Source organism: Oscarella lobularis, chromosome 12 (assembly GCF_947507565.1).
Source record: "Oscarella lobularis chromosome 12, ooOscLobu1.1, whole genome shotgun sequence".
In the NCBI taxonomy this organism is placed as follows: Eukaryota; Metazoa; Porifera; class Homoscleromorpha; order Homosclerophorida; family Oscarellidae; genus Oscarella; species Oscarella lobularis.
This window is the reverse complement of record NC_089186.1, coordinates 519,284-545,265: the sequence shown is the minus strand read 5'-3', so window position 1 is coordinate 545,265 and position 25,982 is coordinate 519,284. Positions and strand designations below refer to the sequence as shown.

General features: G+C 47.6%; 2 protein-coding genes and 3 long non-coding RNA genes across 8 annotated transcripts; 4 read left to right on the top strand and 1 right to left on the bottom strand.

Moving 5' to 3' along the window:
• The first annotated feature begins 296 nt into the window (after nt 1–296).
• On the top strand, nt 297–4,266 carry LOC136193886 (death-associated protein kinase 1-like). Of its 2 annotated transcripts, XM_065982892.1 has the most exons (14): nt 297–532; nt 586–720; nt 778–879; nt 928–1,032; nt 1,105–1,227; nt 1,284–1,391; nt 1,441–1,563; nt 1,619–1,687; nt 1,743–2,363; nt 2,420–2,614; nt 2,660–3,513; nt 3,580–3,619; nt 3,671–3,947; nt 4,014–4,266. In XM_065982892.1, the coding sequence occupies exons 1-10, from the start codon at nt 404–406 to the stop codon at nt 2,447–2,449; spliced, it is 1,545 nt and encodes a 514-aa protein (XP_065838964.1). In that variant the 5' UTR covers nt 297–403; the 3' UTR covers nt 2,450–2,614; nt 2,660–3,513; nt 3,580–3,619; nt 3,671–3,947; nt 4,014–4,266. The 2 variants fall into 2 exon arrangements, with proteins under 2 accessions (XP_065838964.1, XP_065838963.1); XM_065982891.1 differs by having other exon boundaries at nt 3,671–4,266.
• A 3,254-nt stretch (nt 4,267–7,520) lies between these two features.
• LOC136193802 (uncharacterized) lies at nt 7,521–8,344 on the top strand. Its single transcript, XR_010671473.1, has 4 exons — nt 7,521–7,663; nt 8,027–8,084; nt 8,142–8,205; nt 8,254–8,344. It is a non-coding gene; the product is annotated as an uncharacterized lncRNA (long non-coding RNA).
• Nucleotides 8,345–17,491: 9,147 nt separating this feature from the next.
• On the top strand, nt 17,492–19,702 carry LOC136193796 (uncharacterized). The gene is made up of 2 exons (XR_010671468.1): nt 17,492–18,902; nt 19,211–19,702. It is a non-coding gene; the product is annotated as an uncharacterized lncRNA (long non-coding RNA).
• On the bottom strand, nt 19,650–21,653 carry LOC136193797 (uncharacterized). Of its 3 annotated transcripts, none has more exons than XR_010671470.1 (4): nt 21,428–21,653; nt 20,269–21,146; nt 20,076–20,231; nt 19,650–20,021 (listed from the first exon to the last, which is right to left on the bottom strand). It is a non-coding gene; the product is annotated as an uncharacterized lncRNA (long non-coding RNA). The 3 variants fall into 3 exon arrangements; XR_010671471.1 differs by having other exon boundaries at nt 20,076–20,524; nt 20,578–21,146; XR_010671469.1 differs by having other exon boundaries at nt 20,076–21,146.
• Nucleotides 21,654–24,365: 2,712 nt separating this feature from the next.
• On the top strand, nt 24,366–25,578 carry LOC136193936 (uncharacterized). The gene is made up of 7 exons (XM_065982945.1): nt 24,366–24,505; nt 24,560–24,682; nt 24,730–24,771; nt 24,819–24,878; nt 24,935–25,092; nt 25,157–25,440; nt 25,486–25,578. Exons 1-7 carry the CDS (start codon nt 24,414–24,416, stop codon nt 25,576–25,578), a joined length of 852 nt encoding a protein of 283 aa, XP_065839017.1. The 5' UTR covers nt 24,366–24,413.
• Nucleotides 25,579–25,982: the final 404 nt, after the last annotated feature.

Here is a 25,982-nt window from a genome sequence, read left to right as displayed (position 1 = left end):
CGACAGGTCGGTTTTGCCGCAGTGCCTAGAGCGCCGCCTAGAGCCAGTCTACAGATCGAGATCCTTTAAAATATCGTAGTCTTTTGATCACCGTTTCTGCTCACGTAGAAGCCTTTTCGGACTTGTTCAATACAACGCTGTTAGATAAATCTCGCTTTGCATTAGAATTTTGCGCTTGTGCACTGATCTACCTGCGGCATTAGCGAGCGCCTTTTGAGCATAATTTTCTGCGTGAATAAAATCAGATAAATGGTCTGTTTGACCACGTGATCCATTGAGACTAGGTACGCATGCTCACCAAGAAGTCTGATGAATCCCACCAGCAGCGAATCCGCATTACAGGAGTTCGTTGGCACCGAGATGTTCCTGTCCTGTGCAACAGAAAGCAGCGGCTGAAGAGCCGATGCCATCGGACGCTCGCTCCACGATAGAGCTCTTGATAGAGGCAGTCGAGGAAAAGAAGCGCACGAACAGCGATAATAAACTGCATCGGTTACTCTGGAAAGAAGAAGGATTTCGAGAACGACGACTAGTAGACGAAATCTCGTTTCGTCGACACTCACAATCGATTTTGTATTTTTTCAGGCCGCTAATTATAACCACACGGCTGTGCACTATTTGGTAAGAAGAAGATTTGTGACGGCGGAAGAAGTGGACGAGTGGCTTAGCTACTTTTTCTTGGAGAAGAATCAAAGCGTCCGCGATCCTCATCCAGACGAGGTAGACACTGTGTCGTGATGAATCAGCTCGTACAGTACGTGTATGCATTTAATGCAGCTTTATGAACGCTCTCCGCTTCACGTTGCGGCGTGGTTTGGAGACCTTGTCTGCGTGAAATGGCTCGTGGAGCACGGTGCCCTTCTCAACACCAGTGACACGGTTAGTAGATTTTCCTCGTTTTTCCTTTTATCCTTACTTTTTCTTCAGTTCGGTGAAAGGCCGCTCATGGCGGCGTGTGCAAGTTTAATCGATGCGCCATTGAAAGTGCGCTACTTAGCTGAAGCAGGAGCTGACTACCTTGCTCAGGGTCCCGTGAGTTTCAGAGTCGCTTTCTCCATGCAACGTGGAGCTAGCTGGCTTTGCTTTCTTTTTTTCCTGCCTCAGAATGGAGTGATGGCTTTGTCTTGTGCTGTATCTCTCAACAGCAAGCAGTCTGAAAGCGTTCAAAAGGATCTTGTTCAATATCTTATCGTTGAAAAAGGCCTTGATGTCAATCATAGAAACAACGTGAGAAGCCTATTGATGATTTCATTCGTTTCGTCGATTTTTCTTTTTTAATTAAGGAGGGGATGACGGCCTTAATACACGCATGTTGCTCGACGTGGCCTCATTACGGCGTCATTCAGAAACTTCTTGAACTTGCAAGAGCAGATGTTTCCGTCAAAACGATTGTTAGGGATATAGTCTGGATTGCGATTGCTCTCTATTCCTTTTTTATAGATGAACCGGACTGTCTTGCATACTGTTGCAGCGAGGAATTATTGGAATCACAAAGACCGGTCTCGACCACACGTGATCGATCTATTGATTCAGAACGGCGCTGACATCATGTGCAAAGATAAGGTGACACATTCTCTTTTCGAACGGAGACGATTTTGTTACAGATTAAAATATTCAGGACGGAAAGATAGCTCATGAATTGGTAAGGGACAACGAGAACATCGCAAAGATCCTTCAACAGCATTACGTTCGTTATAAATGTCCAATTATCTTATTCCGCGGTTTGTGATTTGCGTTGATAGGATGGCGTCCGATTTTCTGTCCTCCGACGAGAAATGGTTCGCCCCGATGCGATTAAACTGTGCGTGATTGGCAGCGTCATGGCGGGGAAGACGACGTTGGTCAATTCTCTTCTCCAGCTCAATTGCCTCCCAATCGATCCGAAAGATCGCACGGCCGGAATTGAAATTCACCGAGTCCACATTCCAGGCGTGGGCAAGGTAACGATCTGGGACTTCGGCGCCCAGCTGACCTTCCACAGCGCTCACGGTCTCTTCTTCCGACGATTCAACACGGTTTTCTTCCTCGTTCTGCCCATTCGAAAAGAGGATACGTCAGAGGAGAGTCTTCTGGTTGAAGGACGCTATTGGTGTGCGTTCTCCAAGGCGTCGTTGCGACCGCTTCCTATGCAATCGGCATCGCTCATTCACCTATTCATCGTCTTCAATTTGATCGACTTGAGCGAGGAGGCAAGAATCGAAATGAGTTTCAAGCTGAATCGAGTCTTCGAAACTCTTCAAAGTGAGTTCGGAGACACCTTTCAAGTTTCGCACGTCGTCGAAATGGATTGCAGTCAGAGCCAATCAGCTGGCATGGCCGACTGCCGAAACAGATTGAGAAGCGTTCGCGAAGAGATGCTCGTGGTAATGAACGAGACGCCTTAATTAATTTATTGATTAATTAACCTGACTTTTCACAGGCAGCCGATGAGGTTCCCAAACTGTGCTAGGCCCTCGAGGAGTACGTTTCTCTTCCGGACGAAAAGAGGAAGGCTCCATTGCCCTATTTTGTGACAGCAGAGGAATTTAGAAAGTGGGTCGCTGCAGAAGTCGGCGTCGATTTAAGCGAAGACGAGAGCAAAGTCGCCGTCGAGTTTCTCGACTTGTTCGGAATAGTGAGTGAGTCGTTAGTTCGTATAGCTTGAAATATTCTCACATAGATTATTAATCTCGGTCGTCGAATATGTATTCGATCCCCGTGGCTTTGCTCGGTACTCTTCTCGCCCCGCGGTATTTTCCGTTCGGTTTGCAACGAGAAAAATTCGGCCGGGCGTCCGCAGAAGACATCGACTCGACTCTGAAGGCATTTCGACATCATCTCAAAACAAAAGGCATTCCGTCTTCATACGAAGTAAGATCCGATGAAGCGATTGAAATATTTCTCTTCTTGGAACTGTGCATTACGGTGGAGACTGACGCTCCCAAAGTATATCAGATTCCGGCTCTGCTAGAGGATTCGATTTCTCCTGACGCCTGGGACGAAGAGTCGACGATGAACGTGTATCGCGGCCAACGATACGAGTGCGATCATCATTTCGATATCATATCGCCGTCGTCGTTCGTCCTACTCCAATGCCGCTGCTTTCGTCTACCCGACACCGGTCACGAGGTTTGGAAGGACTGCATCAAGTTGGTGAGGATCATCGGTCACAAGGTTATTAAGTGTCTCGTTCAATTGGGAGTGAAGAAGAGACGCCATTGCATTGACGTTATCCTTCGCTGGTCTGGCAAAGACCGATGCGAGGACGTCGCAAAGAAATTTCTCGACGAGCTTAAGTCCATGATCGCTCAAGCTTGCAGCGAAAGAAGCCCGGGAATTTCTTTGAACTGGTTCTATATAGACAGTTCTCACCTTCGACGACACGACGAATATCCGGCTATATATTCGGCTGTTGAAGTGGATCAGAAGGTCGACGAGAAGGCTTTCGGTGACTTGTTGTTTTCTAGTCGACCCCAAAGAAGCCATCGTTCTTCTATCAGAGACTTGGTCATTGTGGAGGAAGATTATTCAAAGGTACTGTAGTTAGTTGCAGAAGGGTAAATCTCTTTAAATCTTTAAATTCTATTCATATTGATTTAGGTTATGCTTGCTTCAGCCGATCTCGTTCCTTGCGCTTCTGGTACATATTCTACTATATTTTAAAAATGGTGTTTTCAACTTTCTTCATAAGGCTCTTTTCCCAATGACGAAGACATGGTACCAGATGCTTTGATTAAAGCTTGTGCTGATGTCAACCCATCCAAGTCGGAAGATCTTGGTATTTTTCTCGACATTCCCTTAACCAATCTAGATGAATTTCGCGAGTCCACTGGCAGCAACTTCGCTCGTATGTTCAGGGTTCTGGAATCGTGGAAAAAGGCATCAAAATCGCCTACAGTAGGCCAGCTTTTATCGAAGTTAGAGCTAATCCGTGTCAACCGGGAAGCTATCAGAGAGAAATTCAAAAAGTACTTGTCTAAGAACTAGAAAGTCACGTACCGCATGATCAATTTTTCTTCTAATTTTTTGTTCAGCAAGAAAAACCGTTAGGGCCGTATTCTTCCCCGCGAAGTAGTTCAGGAAATGACGTGCGGAGCCAGGGAAGACAAGCTTCGCTAGAATCCTTTTTGGATTTTACTTGTTTCTCCAGATCGACGAAGAACTTGTCATTGAGGGATTGCGTAGAAGCGTTTGTTAACAATAATGTGACATTTAAGTCAGGAGGGAAGTCTGAAGTCGCGAAATTGTTTGATTCTGTGCTAGCTGACTGCATGATATTTTTGATTATTTCAAGGGAACCTTCGCTTCCGTCGATTCCATAAGCCATCTCATTCTGGTGAGCGACTTTTCTGAGTGTTCTTTACTTCAGGAGTGTCTTCGTCGAGAGTTTGAAGAGGCGAGGGCGCTAAAGTTATTAGTACTCCGAAAAAGATTATTGGTGCTTCGAAAAATTCAGATGCCCGTTGTTGTTGGAGCCTCTCACTTTGGGTTTAGAGAGACCCTGGAGAGACCGGAGTGTTTTGATGAGCACGTTAGATGTGACGCTGCTGTGTGTGGTTTGGCAGTATAGTTTGCCTGAAAATATTCAAAAAGAAGCTCTATCAAAAGAAGGCTTTTCTTGCCAAGCACACGCCGGCCAGACAATTCTCAAGGAAACACCAAGATCAGTTTTGGAGCCGATCTGCGGAGATCCATCAAAATAACTTATCAATGTTAATTTGCGCGTGCGCAAATTGAACACGTGAGCACCGAAGTGACCGAACCTTTATCAGCATCAGACTAGGCATCGGAGAGAAGAAGTCCACAAGAACGAGACCCTGCTGATCGGCGAGGCCCTCAACAAGGAAGCAAAGCCAACAGGTAAGCGTCAACGCCTCAAACGTTCGCGCGATCCTCTCCCAAATATATAGCGCCAGGTTTTCGCGATCGTTCGCCAGTCGCGCGATACGTAGCGACTCCCATGAACAAAAGGCGTCTTCCCGCTGGCAGTAGAGTCTCCTGCAACGCTTTCTTTCGCCACGTGCATGACGGGCCCCTTTCCTAATTCCGTCGCGTGCATCCACTCGCAGGCGAGCGATCTCAAGCCGTACGCACTCGCGTGTCCTCGCGTGCCATTCGCGTTTGTATTTACTAGGTTATGTCGGCATTTGTGTTTATCTTTTCACCACTGGGGCCCTTTCTCGCATTTCCGTCCTATCTATGCATGCTATGCCTATGCGTTTTCTAGGCGGCTCCGCTTGTTCTTTCAGCGACGAAGAAGCGCGCTTTGATGCCCTGCTGCATGCGTAAGCGCGCGCGACACGTTCTCGTAATTTCACGTACACAATTCTCTTGCCTTTTTAGAAACGCACGTCATCGCCAAATGTTCCAGCCTCAAAAACGGCGCATTGTCTACTTTTTGACGTGGTCTGTCTAGGAGTGTAGCGCAGACGAAAATAGAAGAATTTTTTCGAGGTTTTCCGATTGGGGGCCCCCATGGATTAGGCATGCACTTAGGGAGCGGGACTCTCAGTCACCCACACGTCTCGTATTGCTTGGTGTGCCACCGCCCGCGCTCTTGGGCATAGAACGATTTCCGAACGAATCTAAATACTAGGCTGGTTTCTGACTGTGTAATCGAGGGCGGGTTGGGGTTCAGGAGTGAGAGCTGGTGTCATGGCAGTGCATGAGGCTTCATTTGTGTGTGTGACAGGGAGGGTAGCGGGGACGACACGCATTCGTTACGTAGAGATGATTCGTATACTCTGTTTGCATCACAGGCCGACTATGTTAGTGTGCACCGTTCCTTTCTCTTTGCATTAGTGTTTAGGGCGGCTGTCAATAGGTAGGGCGGCTAGAGGTTTAGTAGGTTTGTAGCTCCTTTTTCCTGAACGTGCTTAGCTGGCAGCCGCCACCTCGGTTAGACCATCTCAAAGGATTGCGTCAGGTAATTTTAGCTTTGATTAGAGACGTTTTTCAGCTCAATGGATTTAGGATTGATAGAATTCTTTGTGTTTCCTTTTACCACTCTTCTTCCGATCTCCTCAGCAGACGGACGGGACTGCCCCGCACCTTGGCTCTCTTGCCTTCCATCTAATGTATGTATATGCGTCATTAGTTTGCGCATCCACTTTTTTTGGAGACCCTGAAATAAGGAAGGAGCCTCGTCTGTTTTCCAAGGTGTTGGTGTACTCCTTGTCTGTATGTTCGATGATAGGTCTGCTACCGACCACGCCGGGGCATTTGACGTCATGTTTTACGCAATCTATAGAAAGGGAGCGAGCTCCTTCTTCTTTTGCACTTGAGCTACGCTGTCAGAATTAGATTTAGATTTGCTCTATGCGAAGACGGAGAAGTCAAATGCAGTTTTTCTCTCAGCCTAGCTTGACTGCAGCTTAGCTCTTAGAGCATCGCGTGTTTAGGCGTTATATGCAGGGGTTTGCGGTTTCATCAGCTTAGAAACAAGGGGGACAAACGAAGAACAAACACAATCATGCAAATGGAAGAAACGCGCAAAAGTTCTGTTTCAGCCCAGGCGCGCTTCATGCATTTCAGCCGACGGCAATGAATGAAGCGGCTCTGTCTGAGTTACCACCTTGGTGATCGCCAGTGGCATACTGAAACTTGTCTCTGTCAATGTTGGTGATGATGGCATTGTCGAGGGTCTTTCCATTGCGGGTGAAGTCTTGCGGATAAACTTGCGTAACGACACAGGCAGGAGCTGCCGAAAAAGGCGAGTCAAAACTGACTGTGTATCTGCCTGTCGTGACTCTGTTCACACGAAATCCGGACCCGCTCAGAATTGAGCCGTCTTTGTCAATGTAGCCACAAACTATTGTCGTCATCGTTTGAAGAAGAGCGGTCGATGATCAGTGGAGTAACTTGTCGCCGAGGTCAAACCCGTGTGTCTGGCGTGTAGGCCAGAGCTCGACTATATGAGTAGACTTTTTATTGTTCGTCGCCACGCCTTTTTGACCTCGAGATCCTTGTTTAGCTCCCAAAGTGCGAATAGTGGCAATCGCAACTATCGAATCACAAAAAGGTCTGCACTAGCAATTTAGCATGCTGCTTCTGCGCCAGCATAGCATTGTTCCTACCATTTTCAGGCCTTGAAGGACAAAGCATGACAACGTGCCTTGACACTTTCATGAAAGCACCGCCCGTCACGCTCCCGTCACTCCCGCGCTGTTTTTTTGCAACTACACTCTATTTTTAGCAAGTGTTTCTAAAAGAGGAGCCACCTAAAGAGAATCGATAAAGCTCGGCGATGGGCTCGTCTTTTTAATCGTCGTCCGTTAGAATGCTCGAAGCAGTTAGAAAATCGACGCTGACAGCTTTGGGTTACATTGCTTTTGTGCGAATTGCTTCGATTTGCTTGAAATTTTGCTGGGTGGACCATGCACGGCTGTGAACGAAATGCTCTTCGTTGCCACTCGTTGGCGATAGTTTCAAATGCGTCATTCCTTTTTGACAATTTTTAGGCGTGGCGGGATTTTCATCGACAATCCATCAAAGCCTGTGGCCCCGAACCTAGTCTACAGTGTATCTCTATAGTGCGTGGAGCGAGGAGCAGGTCTTTATGAGAAAACATATTTACAAATGAAAATGAAATATAGGGAGACTAAGCATTGGAGAGAAATCCGTGAACAAGACCCTTATGCTGATCAGCGAGGCTCTCAACAAGGAAGCAGAGCCGGGCCAACAGGTAAGCGTCAACGCCTCAATTGAACGTTCGCGCGATCCTCTCCCACACGATAGCAACAGGTTTTCGCGATCGTTCGCCAGTCGCGCGATACGTAACGACTCCCATGAACAAAAGGCGTCTTCTCGCTGGCAGTAGAGTCTCCTGCAACGCTTTCTTTCGCCACGTGACGGGCCCCTTTCTTAATTCCGTCGCGTGCATTCACTCGCAGGCGAGCGATCTCAAGCCGTGCGCACTCGCGTGTCTTCGCGTGCCATTCACGTTTGTATTTACTAGGTTATGTCGGCATTCGTGTTTTCTTTTCACCGCGGGGCCCCCTTTCTCGCGTTTCGTCCTATCTATGCCTACACTGTATGCGTTTTCTAGATGGCTCCGCTTGTTCTTTCAGCGACGAAGAAGCGCGCTTTGATGCCCTGCTGCATGCGTAAGCGCGCGCGATACGTTCTCATAATTTCACGCACGCAATTCTCTTGCCTTTCAGAAACGCACGTCATCGCCAAAGGTTCCAGCCGCAAAAAACGGCGTATGGTCTACTTTTCGACGTGGTCTGTCTAGGAGTGTAGCGCAGACAAAAATAAAGGAATTTTTTCTAGGTTTTCCGATTGGGGGCCCCCATGAGTTAGGCATGCACTTAGGGAGCGGGACTCTCTGTCACCTACACGTCACGGATTGCCTGGTTGTGCCACAGCCAGCGTTCTTGGGCATAGAACAATTTCCGAACGAATCTAAATAGACTAGTCCGGTTTCCGTCTGTAAGGTTCAGGAGTTAGAGCTGGTGTCGTGGCTGTGCATGAGGCTTCATTTGTGTGTGTGACAGGGAGGGTAGCACGTGGACGACACGCATTCGTTACGTAGATTTGATTATACTTGTTTTTGCATCTCAGGCCGACTATGGTTAGTGTGCACGGGTCGTTTCCCTCAGCCTCAGGGCGGCTGTCTGTAGGTAGGGCGGTTAGAGGTTTAGTAGGTTGTAGCTCCTTTTCTCCCTGAACGTGCTTAGCTGGCAGCCGCCACCTTAGACCATGTGAATGGATTATTCAGTTAATTTAGGACTGAATAGAGACGTTTTTCGCGTCAATGGATATTGAGGTAATTAATAGAATTTATTCTGTTTTCCGGCTCCCCACTCTTCTGTCTGAACTCCTCTGCAGACGGAGAGCACCGACCCACACCTTGACTATCTTGGCTTTCATCTAATATATGTTTGTGCGTTCGCATTCACTTTTGTGGGGACCCTGAAATAATGAACATGCCTCGTCTGTTTTCCAACGAGGGTTATGACATTTTTCTTCTCCTACGCACACAACTATATTTTATAGTCTGCCTGTACGCTGTACGCTCGATCTTAGGAAACGGTACGCTACTATAAAACGCCTGCAATTTTCCTATCCCAGCCAGCATAAAATTAACTGCGTGGCCGGTAACCGCGAAGACGTTCAAGTTGGGGCTCCCCCATGCTACATCGGTGCACGAGCTTTGATAATGATCATGCAGGCCAAGGATACACGTTCCCTATGTACTGCAGTCTCGATCCCACCAATTATCTTTCTCTTCCACGTTGCACCTTTGCTATGCCATTCTAGCCAGCATTATTAATCGACTCAATGCAAGCGATGCTGCTTCCTCATCAATTATTATTCCCCAACGCTTCCTCCAACACTGAAACCCTAAATAAGACTCGCCGTTCGTTTCCTTATCATATCGTTCACGGAATTTGCTGAAGCTATTTCACATCGGTTGAGCTTTGACAATGGCCAAGCCATCACTGGGTCTTCTCGTGGTCTTCGCGGTCATCTCCGCTTATGCCACAATAACCGCCATTCCGTTGCGATTGAATTTGATCACAAAGTGGCCGTCGCCCGCCGAGATGAAGCAGATGGCAATTGTCGCGTTTCGAAATCATTGCAAGGCGCTATGTGGGACTGTTGGCTTCAATTGCTCTTTTTTCTGCTCATGCAACAACAGAGCAATTCCCACTATGACCTGCTGCGATGCTCAACTTGTGGGGTAGTATAGTGAGGATCGAGGCGTGACCGGCCGCATGTTGCGATTGTTTGTAGAGCTGCTCTTTTTCCTATCGCTTTCTTCATGTGTGCACGTAGATTATTAAATTCTGCATCAAAATCGAGCTTCCGGTCAAGAGAAAAATTTGCAGAGGCAACGAAGCGCGTATAGCTAGGCCACAGGTGGTGAACGCCAGTGGGGATAGAGGTACGCAGCCAAGACAGGAAATCGAAATTGAAGAATTATCAGCAAAAATTAGATTGGTATTTATAAACGCTGCGCTAATACATGCGTCTTATTACTGAAAAATTTTTAGTCATTACCCAGCCTTGATACGGGGTCTGTTGCAGCGGCTTCTTACCAGCTTTCCAGTTTCTCTCGGCTGCGAGCAAAGCGATGGTACACGAGAACAGTTCAAGACTCTCCGACAACGCTTTATAATGATGTCGATCTCGTTCGCTGGGTAATTTGGTCGCCACACTAGACGAGAGACAAGGAAGCAGCTTCGCTTGGATTCAATGGACGCATCTATCATAGCCGCGACGCGGAAAGGTGAGTAGGTCATCGCTACAGGTTCAGAGGGACCGGCCAAGGTCTCCGCTTTCTACGATCGATCGCTTCCTCTAGAGGGCCCCCTCCCACGCAAGCGTATTCTAGCTGCACGAATGGGGTGGTCATACATAAGACTATACATATTGATAAGCTCGTGGCTTCGCGGTTTGGATTATACACCTTCGCTTCCTTTTGTTACGTGCGCCTATCGAAAGATGACGTCATCTAGTTGCACTTCCACTCGTGCATAAGCCCCTCCTACGTTTTCCTTGCCCTAATGATGAGGAAGAAAGCGGTGATTTATTCAAACGGGATCGATGGATCGTTTCTGAGCGCTTTATTTCAAAACACAAACACGTCTAAGGGAACGTTAACCCGCTATTTCTGGCATGATTATGCTCTGTTTAGTGTCATAATAATTAATCAGTTTGAAGGGGATGCAGGTGAAAGTGTAACTCAGTCTTGTTATACCAGCGGCGCAAGTGCAATTACGTGGGAGGGTAGCTCTCAGACACTCACTGCTGCAACTCCTGTGCAACGCGCCGTCAACAACAAGCTAATGCTTCGCTGAGCGCGCTTTTCTGAGTTGACAGCGACGGCTGCATAGACAGAGATAAGAACGACGACTAGGAGAAAGCGTACTGTTGTCATATTGCGGAATCCGTAGTACACAGGTGCACGTGCGAACGTCTGCATGCCGTCAAAGGATCCTATTCAACTGGATGAGGCACTATGTGCGCAGGCACCTTATAGATATGGACAAGTGCGCAGACCACAACTTATGCCCACCTTCCCTCGCTTCCTTTGTTTATAGTTGCGCCTACGTACGCGAGTGGCTATCTAAGCGTCCGCGTGTTATCTTTGTGCACTCGCGTACAATAAATAGTCACAGGCAGGTCACCCACAATGTATACGTACAAGGACTCGTCTGTTCGTACGAAATGACACTTATGCGTACGCCACAGTAACATTTTAAACATGTCACACCCACCTATTTCATTCCCACTGCGTCGATCCCCGCGTGTCAGGATGAGCAAGGGATACATGTATGCAAGCGGAATCTTTTTCTATCGTTTTGAATACCTTGTTTTCTGAAATGCTTGCACGCGCACTTAGTTTCCTTGCCAGGACTGACTTTTGAATTTGCACGCAGAGTTACGCCGGCTTCCCTCACATCACAAATTTATATATATATATATATATATATGTATATGTATATATATGAGCTTTGATAATGGCCAGGCCAACGGTACACGTTCCCTATACTGCAGCCTCCATCCGACCAATTATCTTTCGCTTCCTCTGTTTATATACGCTGCACGTTTTCCTACGTCATTCCAGCCAGCATTAGTTGATTCAATGCAAGCGATGCTTCCTCGATCATCAATGATTATTTCCAACGCTTCCTCCAACCCTGAACCATAAATAGGACGAGCTCGCCGTTTGTTTCCTATCGTTCACGGGATATCCTCGGGCTATTTCACGTCGGTTGAGCTTCGACAATGCGTCTTCTCCTGGTCTTCGCGGTTATCTCCGCTTATGCTAGCATTAGTGCCGCCTTTTTTCAATGGATCATTGGAATTCCAAAGCCGCCGTCGCCCGCAGAGATAAAGCAGATGGCAAATGTTGTGTGTCGAAATCAATGCAAGGCACTATGTGGGAGTGTTGGCTTCAACTGCTCTTTGGTCTGCTCATGCGCGAACGGAGTAATGCCCCCTACGAACTGCTGCGATGTTCAACTTTGGGGGTAGTATAAAGGGAAGATCGAGGCGTGATCGGCCGCATGTTGAGAAATAGACGTGTTGTTCGTGCCACTGCTCTCTTTGTCTTTAATTCGCCCCCCTTTTCCTCTCGCTTTCTTCTGTTTATGTGTACACGTAGATTAATTCTGCATCCAAATCGAGCTTCCGATCACGAGAAAAATTTGCAGAAGCCTCGAAGCGCGTAGCCCACTGCTTGATCGAACACCAGTGGGGATAGAGCACTGGCAGGCAATACAGGAAATTGAAATTGAAGAATTATCAGCAAAAATTTGATTGGCAATTGCAAACGCTGTGCTAGTACATGCTATTATTGAGAAATTTCTAGTCATTGGTTCTGTACCGCGCCTTGATACGGGGTCTGTTGCAGCGGCTTCTACCAGCTTTCCAGTTTCCTTCGGCTGCGAGCGCAGCGACGGTACGCGAGAACAGTTCAAGACTCTCCGACAACGCTTTTATAATGACGCCGACCTCGTTCGCTGCGTAATTTGGTCGCCACACTAGACGAGAGACAAGGAAGCAGCTTCACTTGGATTCAATGGACGCATCTATCATAGCCGCGACGCGAAAAGGTGGGTAGGTCACCGCTAAAGGTTCAGAGGGACCGGCCAAGGTCTCCGCTTCCTACGATCGATCACTTCCTCTAGAGGGCCCCCCTCCCACGCAAGCGTGTAGCTCCACGGATGGGGTGGCCATACATAAGACTATGGGATGTTCGTCGTTTCGCGGATTGGATTATACACCTTCGCTTCCTTTTGTTTATACGGTTACGTCTGCTCCTATCGAAAGATGACGTCATCTAGCTCTCCACTATAAGCCCCTCCTTCGTTTTCAAATTTGGTAGACGACCCTTCCTCAGTTTAGTGTCATAATTTCTGTCGCGTGCAGTTGCATGGCTGTTATTCGCTATATGATAAGAAAGAAACTTTTGAAGCGACGATCTATTCAAACGGAATCGATGGATCGTTTTTGAGCGCATTATTTCACAATGCAAACGTATCTGAGGCAACGTTAACCCCCCAGGCACTGAACACCCCCCCCCCCCCCCCCCCCAGGCACTGAACTGTTCTTGCTTAATTTAATAATTGATCAATTTGAGGGGAAAGCAGTAGGAAGTTTAACTCCCAATTCGGCCGCATGTACAATCACTTTGAAGGGTGGCGCCCTGACACGCGCTGTGAAGATTAGTTCAAAGGGGGAGCAGGGTGTAAATGAGAGTCAGTTGCGACAACTTGAGGGGTTTGCAGGAGCACGCAGTTGCGTTTGGGCTATTCTGACAGTCGTGGCGGCGGCATTTCTTTCTGCAAATGATAGCTGCCAGACTTGGGCTTCGCCTAGCGCGCTCTTTAGAGTTAACAACGACGGCCGCGTAGACAGAGCTAGAGATAAAAATGAGGACCAGGAGAAAGCGCAGTGATATCATTGCGGTATAGTAAACAGGTGCAAGTGTGAAGCCGGGACTGCCAGTCACTCGCCACCGTCGAAGGGTCTTATTCAACTCCAGGATGTGGCTATACGTACGCACGCACGCATAGATATCGAGAAGTGCGCAACCCGTTGAGCCGCAACCCTCGCCTAATCCTTTCGCTTCCTTTGTTTATGGTTACGCCTACGTGACCATATTGTAAGCTTCCATGTTTTCTTGGCGTAAGAAACATTAGGAAGTCAACGCTTATAGCAAAGCAAAATTTGCAATCTGCTGAATTAATAGTGACAGACTCAGAATCGATCCCATTGAACTGGATGAGGCACGATGTACGATCGAGAAAGCGCGCTGTCCATTTGACCACAACCAATGCCCACCCTCCTTCGCTTCCTTTGGTTATAGGTGCGCTATACGGTCGCCGACAAATTCAACGATCCGCCTTATGGACTGACGAAGGTCTCGTCTTCCTACGATCGATCGCGCTTTCTCTAGAGGGCCCCCTCCCATGCAAGCTGCACGGATGGGGTGGCCATACATAAGACTATACATCCCTCGTAGAAAATATTGATGAGCTCTTGGCTTCGCGGTTTGAATTTATCCCGCTTCGCTTCCTTTTGTTTACATACCGGTATTCGTATCCGTACTTTGCATGTGCATGGATAACCTTCCATCGCCCACCTTTTCCGGACACTAGCTGCTAGATAAATAGAGACGTGTCGCCTCTTTCTAGTCACTTGAGTACTAGGAGCTATTGGTTGATTCAACGAATGGGAAAGCTTTCACCTTGTCTTCTACTGGCCTTTGTCGTTATCTACTATGCAATCGCCGCTGTTGACTGCGGTGCCGCGAAACTGGTCCCGAGATCGCGTCGTGGCGGCATTGCAGGCCTTTTCAGCTTAAGAGGGCCAGACAGTCGTTGCAGAGATTCTTGTAAGAATTGGTGTGCACACAACAACGCTCTTGGCGACTGCTCTGTGACCTGCACATGCAACTCCGGTTTTTGGTTTATCACAAAAACAGCATCATTTCAATGCTGCTAAGGACAGCTTTTACGAACTTCACTTCTTAGTATATTACATGTCGTAGCTAAACAGTTTGTGACAAAATATTATTTACTCGATTGTTTTCGTTGGGCAAACAGAAAAGTGAAGGCATCTTTAGTCCCCATCACTAGCATTGGTCCGCGATCGCTCTACCGGCCTTGGCTTAGATGTTCTAAGGAAAGCAGTGACGCAATTTCTGCGAGAAGCCGAAAGACGCACGTCGTGTGGAAGGGTCGGAAGCCAAGGAACAAAGATATGCAATCAGCTGGTGCGAATCCAAGCGTTCATTCACTAGCTCTGACGTCGTCTTGGATTGAGGAATGCATGAAAAAACTGCGTCTTCTTCAGGTTTTCGTTGCTGTCTCTATCTAGGCAACTATGCAACTTTCCTTTTCGTCTGTGACTCGAAACGGCCCGCCAAGCGATTTGCGTTTTGTTAGGGAGACGGAAGTGCAGAGCTGTCTTTGGTCGGGTAAGCGCGTCGCACTGGCCCAACTGCTCATCAATTAGCTGCACCTGTCGAGTTTGTTTATCGTTCAAAGGGGGAGCAGGTGTAAATGAGAGTCATAGTCGACATGCACCATGGACCTTCTGCAGGAGCACACAGTTGCGTTTGGGCTATTCTGACACGCCCGGCGGCATTTCTTGGCTTCGCTTAGCGCGCTCTTCAGAGTTAACAATGACGGCCGCATAGACAGAGCTAGAGATAAAAATGACGACCAGGAGAAAGCGCAGTGCATGATGTCATTGCGGAATCCGTAGCACACAGGACTGCCTGTCACTTACTCGCCACCGTGAATTAGAGAGTCTTAATTAATTAATTCAACTCCAGGATGTGGCACTATGCGTATGCGGCCCGTTGAGCCGCAACCCTCGCCTAACTTCCTTTCGCTTCCTTTGTTTATGGCTACGCCTACGTGACTACATCTAAACTTCCATAGATCTATGTTATCTTGGCGTAGAAAACATTAGGAAGTCAACGTTTATGGCAAAGCAAAATTTGTAATCTGCTGAATACAGACTCAAAATCGTCCGCGTGGTGAAAAGCGCGTTTTCTGAATAGATAAATGTTTGATAATCACGTGATCAAGACGTTACTCTTTGCCTGAATGTTACGACGTTGTCGCCGTTCACTCTCATTTTCGGCGATTCTATTCACATCGACGCGTTTATTTGTCATCGATAAACGGATCGAAACGCTCGTCGACCCTCTGCCGACGTCCTCGACGCGGCCGACGCGAATTCGACGCGAAACCCAGTTCAAATTGTCGCGCAGGCGGTGAATCGGGTGCTGCGTAAGCTAAACAAAGCCGTTTCGAGTGAAAACGAAGCGTCGATACACCCATCTTATGATGGTTGGGATACAATTCTGCTCTAATTTTCGAACAGGCTGCTTTCTTATTCTCAAAAGACCTCAATTTCCTTGGAAAACGCACATAATGGAGCGTTTACTACAGCATCTTCGTTTCTTTCTTTCTCTCTCTCTCTCTCTGCCAAGGTCTACGATCGATCGCGCTTCCTCTAGAGGGCCTCCTCCCATGCAAGCTTCACGGATGGGGTGGCCATATACATAGGACTATACATCCCTCGTAGAAAATATTGATGAGCTCGTGGCTTCGCGGTTTGAATTATCCATGCACCTCCGCTTCCTTGTTATCAAAAGATGACGTCCTTTAGTTGCACATATTCGAAAAGAAGCTCTATCTAAAGCATGCTTTTCTTGCCAAGCACGCGCCGTATATAAGCCCCTCTTTCGTTTTTCCTTGCCATATCTAAGCCTGAATAACGACGAACCTCAGTTGAGAGTATTAAATTCCGTCGCATGGCTTGCGGCTGTTATTCGTCATGTCATAAGAAAGAAAGCGGCGATCTACGCAAGCAGAAGCGATAGATCGTTTAAAGCGCTTTATTTCACAATGCAAACAAACACATCTGCATGATGCAAAATTAACCAGGAACAGAGAAATTGATCAGTTTGCATGAGGGGGGAGCAGGTGAAAGCTATAAAGTCGGACCTACACCCAGGTATTGTGTGCAAGTGCAATTACTTGGGAGGGTAGCGTTCTGACACGCATGACCGCAACGCAGTCTGCAACTTAGAAAAAAGAAGCTTCGCTTAGCGCGCCTTTCCGAGTTGACAGCGACGGCTGCACAGAAAGAGATAAGAACAACGACTAGGAGAAAGCGTACTGATGTCATGTTGTGTAGTAGACAGGTGCACGTGTGAGCGACCACGACCGTCAAAGGATCCCATTCAACTGGATGAGGCACTATGTATACGCACCTTATTATAGATATCGCGCAGTTCATTGGACCACAACCAACGCCCACCTTTCTTCGCTTCCTTTGGTTAGAGGTGCGCTAGAACACACGGTCGCCGACAAATTCAACGATCCGCCTTAGGGACTGGCCATGCAAGGTCTCCTCTTCCTACGATCGATCGCGCTTCCTCTCCCTCCCATGCAAGCGGCCACGGATCGGGTGGCCATACATAAGACTATGCATCCCTCGTAGAAAATATTGATGAACTCGTGGCTTCGCGGTTTGAATTATCCCCCTTCGCTTCCTTGTTTATAGAAAAAAACGTCATCTAGTGGCACTTCAACTCTATAAGCCCCTCCTTCGTTTTCCTTGCCAAATATGACGACGACCCTTCCTCAGTTTAGTTACTAATTTCCGTCGCGTGCAGTTGCATGTGTTATTCGCCATATGATAAGAAAGAAAGCGGTGATCTATTCAAACGGAATCGATAGATCGTTTTTGAGCGCTTTATTTCACAATCGATCGCGAGGCGCTAGTTTTGACTGCGGATGACAATTCTATAAAATTTGCATTACACACTTGACTCGTACCGCCGCTAATCCGTATGCGTGACGTATAGGGAAGCGTCGAGACTCTGTGGAACCCCGATTCGCTTCCTTTTGTTTACATATTCGTATCCTTATTTTCCACCGTGCATGTGCATAACTTCCATCGCCCACCTTTTTCGGAAGCTAACTGCTAGCTAAATAGAGACGTGTACTAAGAGCTGCATGTTGGTTAGTTCAACGAATGGGAAAGCCTTCACCTTGTCTTCTACTGGTCTTTGTCGTTATTTACTATGCAATCGTCGCTATTGACTGCCGTGCCGCGAGACCGGTCCCGAGAATGGGTCGTTCCAAAGGACACTTTTTCGGCTTTTTGCCATTCTTTGATTTCAGAAATTCTTGCAAGAGTCTGTGTGCACACCACGACGCTCTTGGCAACTGCTCTTTGACCTGCACATGCAACTACGGTCTATTTCAAGCACGGGAATATTCAGTTCAATGCTGCACGGTATAGGGATAGATTTTACGAACTTCACGTCTTCTAAACAGTTTGTGACAAAATATTATTTACTCGTTGGGCAAACAGAAAAGTGCAAGCATCTTTAGTCCCATCACTAATATTGGTCCGATCGCTCTACGGGCCTTCGCTTAGATGCATGCATGTTCTAAGAAAAGCAGTGACGCAATTTCTGCGAGAAGCCGACACCACGTGTGGAAGTGTCGGAAGCGAAGGAAAAAAGATATATAATCAGCTGGCGCGAATCCAAGTGTTCATTCATTCTGACGTCGTCTTGGATTGAGGAATGAGAAAACTGCGTCTTCTTCAGGTTTTGGTTGTTGTCTCTATCTATGCAACTTTCCTTGTCGGCTGTGACTCGAAACGGCCCGCCAAGCGAGTTGCGTTTTTGTTAGGGAGACTGAAGTGCAGAACTGCCTGTGGTCCGGTATGTGCGTCGCACTGGCCCAACTGCTCATCAATTAGCTGCGCCTGTCGCCCTCACTTTTTTGGTCCTATTACCATCACGGAATCATGCTGCGTGATTAGACCATTTTGCTGCGCTTGACAATCAATGCCTGACATATGAACGATATCATGACTTGCTCTTACGATTTACGTTGACTCGATATATACACAAGGCCGTTTGGCTAGTATCCATGACCACGACTCACTCGTTGTTGATTCATTAGACCCAGATCATCGCCAAGTCCCTCTAGCAGTCGACTTTGGTGCTATAGGTCGTTGAATTATTTAATCGACGAACACGGAACACGGCTGTTAAAACCGCGTTTCTTATGAAGCGTAGGCTATCGTAGATCGATTTTTCGCAGGGTCCTTCGTCGAACAATCTATGGTCGAACTGCCCGGACATCGGGAAGCGAACACGTGATCGAAGGAGAAGAAACGTCTCGTAGAAGGAAAAAACGATCGATTTCGGCGACAACGACGACGCGGAAGCTAGCGACGAATGCATAAAAGGCATCGGTAAGCGTATGAGCGATAGGGTGCCCGTTTTAGGCGATGAAAAAGACGAATCCCTCCACCAGGACGTCGCCGATCACGTTCGTCTCGTTTTTTTGCTGAGATCTACACCTGCGAAGCACTTTTCCATCGAGAACGTCCGCTCAAGTCCGAAGAAACCGTCCGAAAAGGTGCGCTTTTGTCTTCCCGAATCAATTAGCGTTTTTCTCCTGAATTTTTGCTCGCACGAACCGTTCGACCACGCGGAGTTGTTATACTAGCCTATTAGAAAGGATCTAGCGCGTTTATTTGGATATTCGCGAGGTCGAGATTTTTAGCGTCCCTGAACTATAGCACACGGTTTTTGGTGATTTGGGTCACCTCTCCGATTCTCGATATTTTGTTATGAAATCGTGGGGATTAGTTGCCCGGTTGATTCTGTGCCACCAAATTGACCACACGCTTTCAATTTTGGCTAATATTGGACATTTTATTGTAGGTATTGATACTGGCATATGGATCAGTTCCCTCCTCCACAGCAGTGTTTCTACGTCCATCTACAGCAGCGAATACTATAGAATTTCATTATTATTTAATATTTCTTTGATTTCTGTTTTGAAGGCATCATCGATCAATCTGACGATGTAGATGAAGAAAGAAGCAGACGTCGACGAAGCCATCACCCTGGGGACTTGGGTTAAAGTCTCCCTCCTTGTGGGCTGGAGGCTAATATGCGCCACCCTCCTTGGCGGCCGGAGGCTAATCCGCCGTTCCCCTGTGGACTTGGGTTAAAGTCCACTGTGGGGACTGCAGTCTCAGTCCCACCCCACTGTGGGGACTGCAGTCTCAGTCCCACCGCTTGGCCAAGGAGGTCAAGCGGCAGCGCAGGACAAGGACGACGGGAGGAAGACGAAGAAAAAACGAGAGAACTTTTAATTCAGTTTTTTATTAATCCGGGATGTTTTAAATAAAAAATTTTGCCATAATTTTACCTACTTTCACGAACACGCGAGTGGGGCGACACGTGGGACACAGCGTTAGCGGAAGGGACGCGCGCTCGCTCATGCTACGGGAGTGGAGATACGCGCAGCCGCGTGGGACTCGCGAAGCGTCAATGGAAGACCCCCGCGCGCGCGCTCATTTTCAGGCAACGCGACGCGTGGGATTCGCGCACTACACAGAAGGCTAACTGATGCCTCTTGTCTCCATACCTGGAGATCAAGAGAACGACGCATGCAACTACAGTACCATGCGATATAAAAAAACACAAAGTTCTCAATCTTGAGCTGTCCTCTTTCTTCATTCCTCTCCTGGCAATATCGTATCAATGAAAAGAAAATTATATAATGACTGAAAACGCTTACCTTTGCAAATCGATTTCGCAGCTAAATTTGAATTCTTAGAATTGTACTCTAAAAACAGAATAAATGAATACATAAATATAAAGACACCTGTAAAAAATGTGGATTAAAATAAAAAGCCTGTGAACAATATCAAAACCTGCAAATAAAATCAAAAACCTGCAAAAATCAAAAACCTGCAAATAAAATCAAAAACCTGCAAATAAAATCAAAAAACTGCAAATAAAATCAAAAACCTGCAAATAAAATCTAAAACCTGCAAATAAATCAGAAACTTGTAAATAAATCAAAAACCTGCAAATAAAATCAAAAACCTGCAAATAAAATCCATAACCTGTAAATAAAATCAAAAACCTGCAAATAAAATCTAAAACCTGCAAATAAAATCAACTAGACTACCCTAAAAGAAATAACATGATCAAAAACCTAGATTACCTCATTAATCCATTGACCTAAAATATGCCTATATTCTAATCACCCTAGATTACCTTATTAATCCATTGACCTAAAATATGCCTATATTCTAATCATCCTAGATTACCTCACAAATCCATTGAAAAATGGTCTAAAGCACGTGGCGGCTGCTAGCTAAGTACGTGAAGGGAAGGAGCTACAAGCCAACTACACAAACCGCCCTACCCTACTAGCAGCCGCCGACTAAAACCTTAGTGCAAAGGGAGAGGACCCGTGCAAACTAACGTAGTCGCTGTGGTGATGCAGACCGAGCACGTGAGGAAGAGACCGCCATTACATTACGCCTAAGTGTTGTCCTTCTACACTCCCTGCAACGTACACCATTGGGCTTCGTGCGCTGCAACCGCCACCCGCCCCTACTCGCGAACCCCAACCCGCCCTCGATTAGACTTTTCGAAACCAGACCTAAAGGTTAGACTGTCGGAAATTTTTCTATGCCCACGAGCGCGGGCAGTAGCATCGCAGGCACTCCGCGCCGTGTACATTGCAGGAAGCCCCGCCCCCTAAGTGCACGCCTACACCACTGGGGGCCCCGAAGGATTGCGAACCTGTTCGTCGCGTTGGCCTCGTGGCATTTTTCTTCACTCGTTCGTCGCCAAACTAGAAAAAAAAGAAGATGGGAATGAAATAAAACGAAGCGCGGGTGCACGCGATGAAGGATCGCCTAAAGGCGAGTGGATTACGCGCGTCGTCGCGTCACGTCGCCGCGCGAAAAAGTCGTTGGGGAGTAAAAGCAGTCACGCCGACGCTCGCTCGACGCCGCTCGACGTCGCTCGATGCCGCGAGACGCCGCTGGAGGCCGCGAGACGCCGCGAGACGCGCAGAGACGGACGCGCGACAACGGTTGCGCGGGCGAAGCTGTAAGGGAAGCGTGCGCTTACCAATTGGCGTCGACAAATCCGAGTGGCATGCGCTTCACGGCTGAGATAGAGTCGTTGAGATGAGCGTTCGGCGAGCTGGGGCTTCGGACTTCTGTGTGCTCGAAGATCGAAGAAAACACTTAAGACTAACCCGGATACTAACACCTTGCGACCAATGAGAAGAGCGCACGTGAGCGAGAACCGACCAGCGTCGTTCTCCAGAATTCTTCTAATTGAAATACGTCTGAGTATTACTGAGCTAAAATAAAATGAAACACTGTTACCTTTCTCCCTGAAACAAAGGACATCTCCACATCTAACCTTCAATACGGGAGTCAGCCCATGGTCAACTAATTGAAATTAGGAAATACCAATTGAAATTAGGAAATACAATTTTAGTAGCGAACTGCAGGTGTGTTCCTACGCTTCACAGTCGAGACTTCTCTCTTGATATTCCTAGGAGAATCTGATTGAGTACAAGTACGGTGCTCCATCCATAGCCCATCTAATAGTGTGCTCAACTCACAGCATTGGCTAGCCGTTGACGGAGACACGTGCGTAAGCGGCTGACCATTTTAGATTATTAAATGGTGTTTCTTCCGTTTCATCACCTACAGACGCGTGAGATACCAGTTCCTTCTCTCCCCAAAAAGCGTCAGCTGGAGTACGTGCTGCGTTCTTCGTAACAAAGGCTATCATCTGACGTGCGCGCATTGTAGAACGAGCCCGCCACCGGACGTCTGCTGCAAGACGATGTTTTTTCTTCACATAGAGATCGCATGTTTTTCGATACTCTTCACGGCACACAAGCACCCAGTATCATTACCTCATATATGCCGATGTCGAGTTGAGACGTATGCATGTTGCTTGTGTGTACGGTGAAAGTGTCTCGTGTATTGATGCGGTGAACGTGTCCCAGTCCCGCTGCGCCCTTTTTCCCCCGCCTGTTCCCTGCAATCGATCAAAGGAAGTGTACACGCGCTGCGCGGGATTGGGGTGCACACTTTTGGACGCAGAGTGCGTTCTTTTTGCTCGTGCACAGCGTCAGCATGCTGTAGGCTGGCCAGTGGTTCTCGCACCTAATAAGTGCTTTTGGATAGGAATAAAACAGATCACCGCCACTACAGTAAAAAGCGTCATAGATGGTAGCGACAGATGACCGTGGTATACTCGTCGGATTTTGCGTGCTTGCACGGGACATTCCACAGCCGCGACAACATGCACAAGTTCATTCTCGTCGTCTCTCTTGCTGCCCTTTGCTTCGGCGCCAACTTTGTCCAAGATCATGAGAACGAGCAGTGCGTTCCTGCAGGAACTCAGTGCTGCCTCTCAAGCTGCCATGCACTGTATCCCAAACTGCCACCATGCAGCGAATGCTGTAGTGGGGCTTTCGTAGAGTGTATCGGTTCACATGGCCGTCCCGTGACTTGCATTTGCGGAGGGGATTTGTGAGCTGAGAAGCCGATCATGGTCCCGTTAACTCTGACTTCTGTTTGTCGTATATGTCTGCATGTAGCGTCTATTTCTGTGCGCGAAACTATTCTTTATTGCATCAGAATTCTCCTGGTCTCCGGGCGCGTACAAAGAGCGAATGTATACCCTTCATCTTAATCAATAACGGAGCGGCAGTTTGACGTGCACCACGAAAACCTCATGACCTCTCTCAATAGAAATACTTCATCTTTGGAGGAATTGCCTGCTGCAACGATCAAGCGAAAGGTTTGGGTCTCCGAGGCTAACCTGCGCCATATGCATGTTCAAGCTCTAGGCTAACTAGCTGGCTCTTGCCTGTAGGTGGGAGAAAGATTCGCCCGCCTCAAATCGACGCCACATTAGTGAAAGAGCGTCGCAGAAGTGCCAACAAAGTTAGAGATATTTTCGAGGGCGGAAACTCGCCATGGCTCGTAAGCAACGCGAGTAGATCTTTCTCCTCATTCCACCGTCGCGACAAACCGAACATGTACAAGTTTATTCTCGTCGTCTCTCTTGCTGCATGCCCTTTGCTTTGGCGCTTTGGCGCCAACTTCGTCCAAGATCATGAGAACGAGCAGTCCCTGCGGGAACTCGGTGCTGCTTCTCAAACTACGACGTTGGCCATGCAAAGTACAAGGGAATGCTGCAATGCAGCGATTGCTGTGGTGGAATTTTCGGAGAGTGTATATAATTTGTGCATGAGGAGCAGGAGCTGAGAAGCCGATCATGGTCTCGTGATACTCTGATATCTGCATGTTTGTGGTATGTCGGCATGTAGTGACTTTGTCTGCGCGCGAAATTGTCGTTTTTGTTGAAACAATTCTGGCATCAGAATTCGTCTGGTCTCCGAGCGCGCGTACAAAGAGCGACTATACCCTTCATAATGGCGAGGCAGTTGGACCTGCACCCAAAAAGGTCATGACCCCTCTCCACTAACGTTCTCGTTTGACACTGACCCTAACACCTTTGCACAAGTCACGCCACCACCAAATCTTTTTGAGTGCATTCAGCACGGATTGCAGAGCTATAAATAGCTTTCTGTCCTTGTTTACATCCATTTCGTTGCAAAGCATGCACAGAAAACTTCAAAACAACGAAAAACCTGTGCGTGTCACGTGACAACGCTTCTCTTGCTGTCCGTACTCGCAGCTAAAAAGGATGCATTTAATTCGTAGAATTACAGTCGTTTTCTCGCGTCGGTAACTATTGATGATTCTGCTGTACTCCTCTCGTGACGTGACGGAACAAACGCTAACATCTAATTATTTGCCCAAGCCATTAGCTTCCTGTTACCTAATTATTTGCCGCTCTTCTATATATTCTCTTGACGTGACCGGACCTAAGCCAAAATCCAATTTGACCAGCCACTAGCTTCCTATTCCAGAATGGCTCGAAGTCGCCTCTCTTCTTTCTTTCTATCATAGGAACTCTCAGTTCAACGGTCTTCGGGACAAGTCTGTACCAATGTTGACATCCACTGCACTGCTTCTACGACAGGTCAGATTGACTCGGGTTGGCTATCAGTGTAGTAGCCATGATGAAAAAAAGGTCCGGCGGCGATAAGACGGCCTACTGCTTGCAAGCGGAAAGTAGTGAGAGGCAATCTCACCTAAGTCCTACTCAAATGTATTGAAATACATGCAGTTGTTTATCATCGGTGGTCTAATACGTTTTTCTAAGACGAGAGCTATCGTGTCCTCTGTCGCTAGAAATGCTCGCCATCTTTTCTGGCGGACGAAGCAAAGACACCGGCATAATCGACGCTGAATGTACTAGCCTATCGCAATTGCCATCATCCAACCAGTACGTCATAACCCGTCATTAGCAAAAATAACTGCGGTGATTACTAGGAGCCTCTTTGCCGTGACGAATGTGACTCAGCTCAGAGTGATGTACGTCGCGATTATTTACGGTAGCGAATTAATTACTATGATGACAGCTGTGATGAGACAGAGATAACGAAAAAAATCTCTGGCCCTTCCGAAGCGATGGAAACTCTGTAATGGTCGAGCTGTCGTGTTGTCCCTCATCTCAGTCACTGCCCTCTCCGTGTAGAGTCCTAGTCTCTTCGCTCACAACGCCTTGTGATTGCATCAAGCGAGCTGCCGCTGCGTGGAGTCTGGGAGCCATTCTTTCCTCAGAATACGCATACAAATGCGGCGCTGATGGACATGAGGACGTGGTTGCAGCATCTGGAACAAACGTGACGACAAGTTAGATATACCAGTGCTTCTCTACCTTCGGTAAGCATATAGTGTTTTTTTTATGCGGCGGCAGAACTATGCATTACAAACGATCGCCTACCGTGCGTATTTGGCATCTGGCGAGTTGAAGTCCGCTGGACGTCCGACGACAACATTGACCTCGCCCTGCAACTGCCAGCCGACGGACTGGAACGTAGCGGTTTCTGCGATAATCTTAATGGAATGTCGCCGAGAACGTGCTCTGGCATTATCAGTTCCATCACCAATGGAAGGTGGGTTGTAACAGTTGGACCTGACGATATATCAGGAAGCGATAGCGAAGGTGGATTCGAATCAGCAACAAGTAAGCCAGTCAGGGTTTGCTTCTACTTTAGTGCTCTTAGCCTTTTTGCATGCGTGTAGTTGCCGTTGAAAATGGGCCGCCATCAGAATCCAGATTCTCCGTTTACGTTGTGTCCCAGTCTGGGGCCCCTTTCAACGTCAACGTCACTGTGAAATATTTTTTCAACGGAGCTGAGCTTGTCTCCGTCGTTCCGAATATCGAATCCCCCAACACTGTAGGAAACAACGCCTGGGGAACTTTATTCGGACTCAACATTCTCGCGTTCACTTTCGACACTGACCCTAACGAATTTGCACAAGTCTTGCCACGGCGGCGACTGCCGGGTCCTTGAGTGCATTCAGTACTGTGGGGTACGAATTGCAGACTAAAAATAGCTCTGGTAGAGTGCTGTTAGTTACGTGAGAAAGAGCAACTTACCTATCTGTATCATTCACGTACACGTCGTAAATGATTACAAACCGACAGCGCGTTCTTATTTGTATAGCTTAGCTAAGCGTTGGTGGGCGCCTTTCCGCCTGTGACGACTTTATATACGCAGGTCCACCAAGATAACATG

Excerpts from the sequence above, each read along its gene's own strand:
- LOC136193886 (XM_065982892.1), top strand. The coding sequence starts at position 404 with ATGCCATCGGACGCTCGCTCCACGATAGAGCTCTTGATAGAGGCAGTC. Across the intron at positions 533-585 it reads GATTTCGAGAACGACGACTA|GCCGCTAATTATAACCACAC; the intron begins GTAGACGAAATC and ends GTATTTTTTCAG. Across the intron at positions 1,392-1,440 it reads ATGTTTCCGTCAAAACGATT|ATGAACCGGACTGTCTTGCA; the intron begins GTTAGGGATATA and ends CCTTTTTTATAG.
- LOC136193936 (XM_065982945.1), top strand. The coding sequence starts at position 24,414 with ATGATGAAAAAAAGGTCCGGCGGCGATAAGACGGCCTACTGCTTGCAA. Across the intron at positions 24,772-24,818 it reads GTGACTCAGCTCAGAGTGAT|CTGTGATGAGACAGAGATAA; the intron begins GTACGTCGCGAT and ends CTATGATGACAG. Across the intron at positions 24,879-24,934 it reads TCCGAAGCGATGGAAACTCT|AGTCCTAGTCTCTTCGCTCA; the intron begins GTAATGGTCGAG and ends CTCTCCGTGTAG.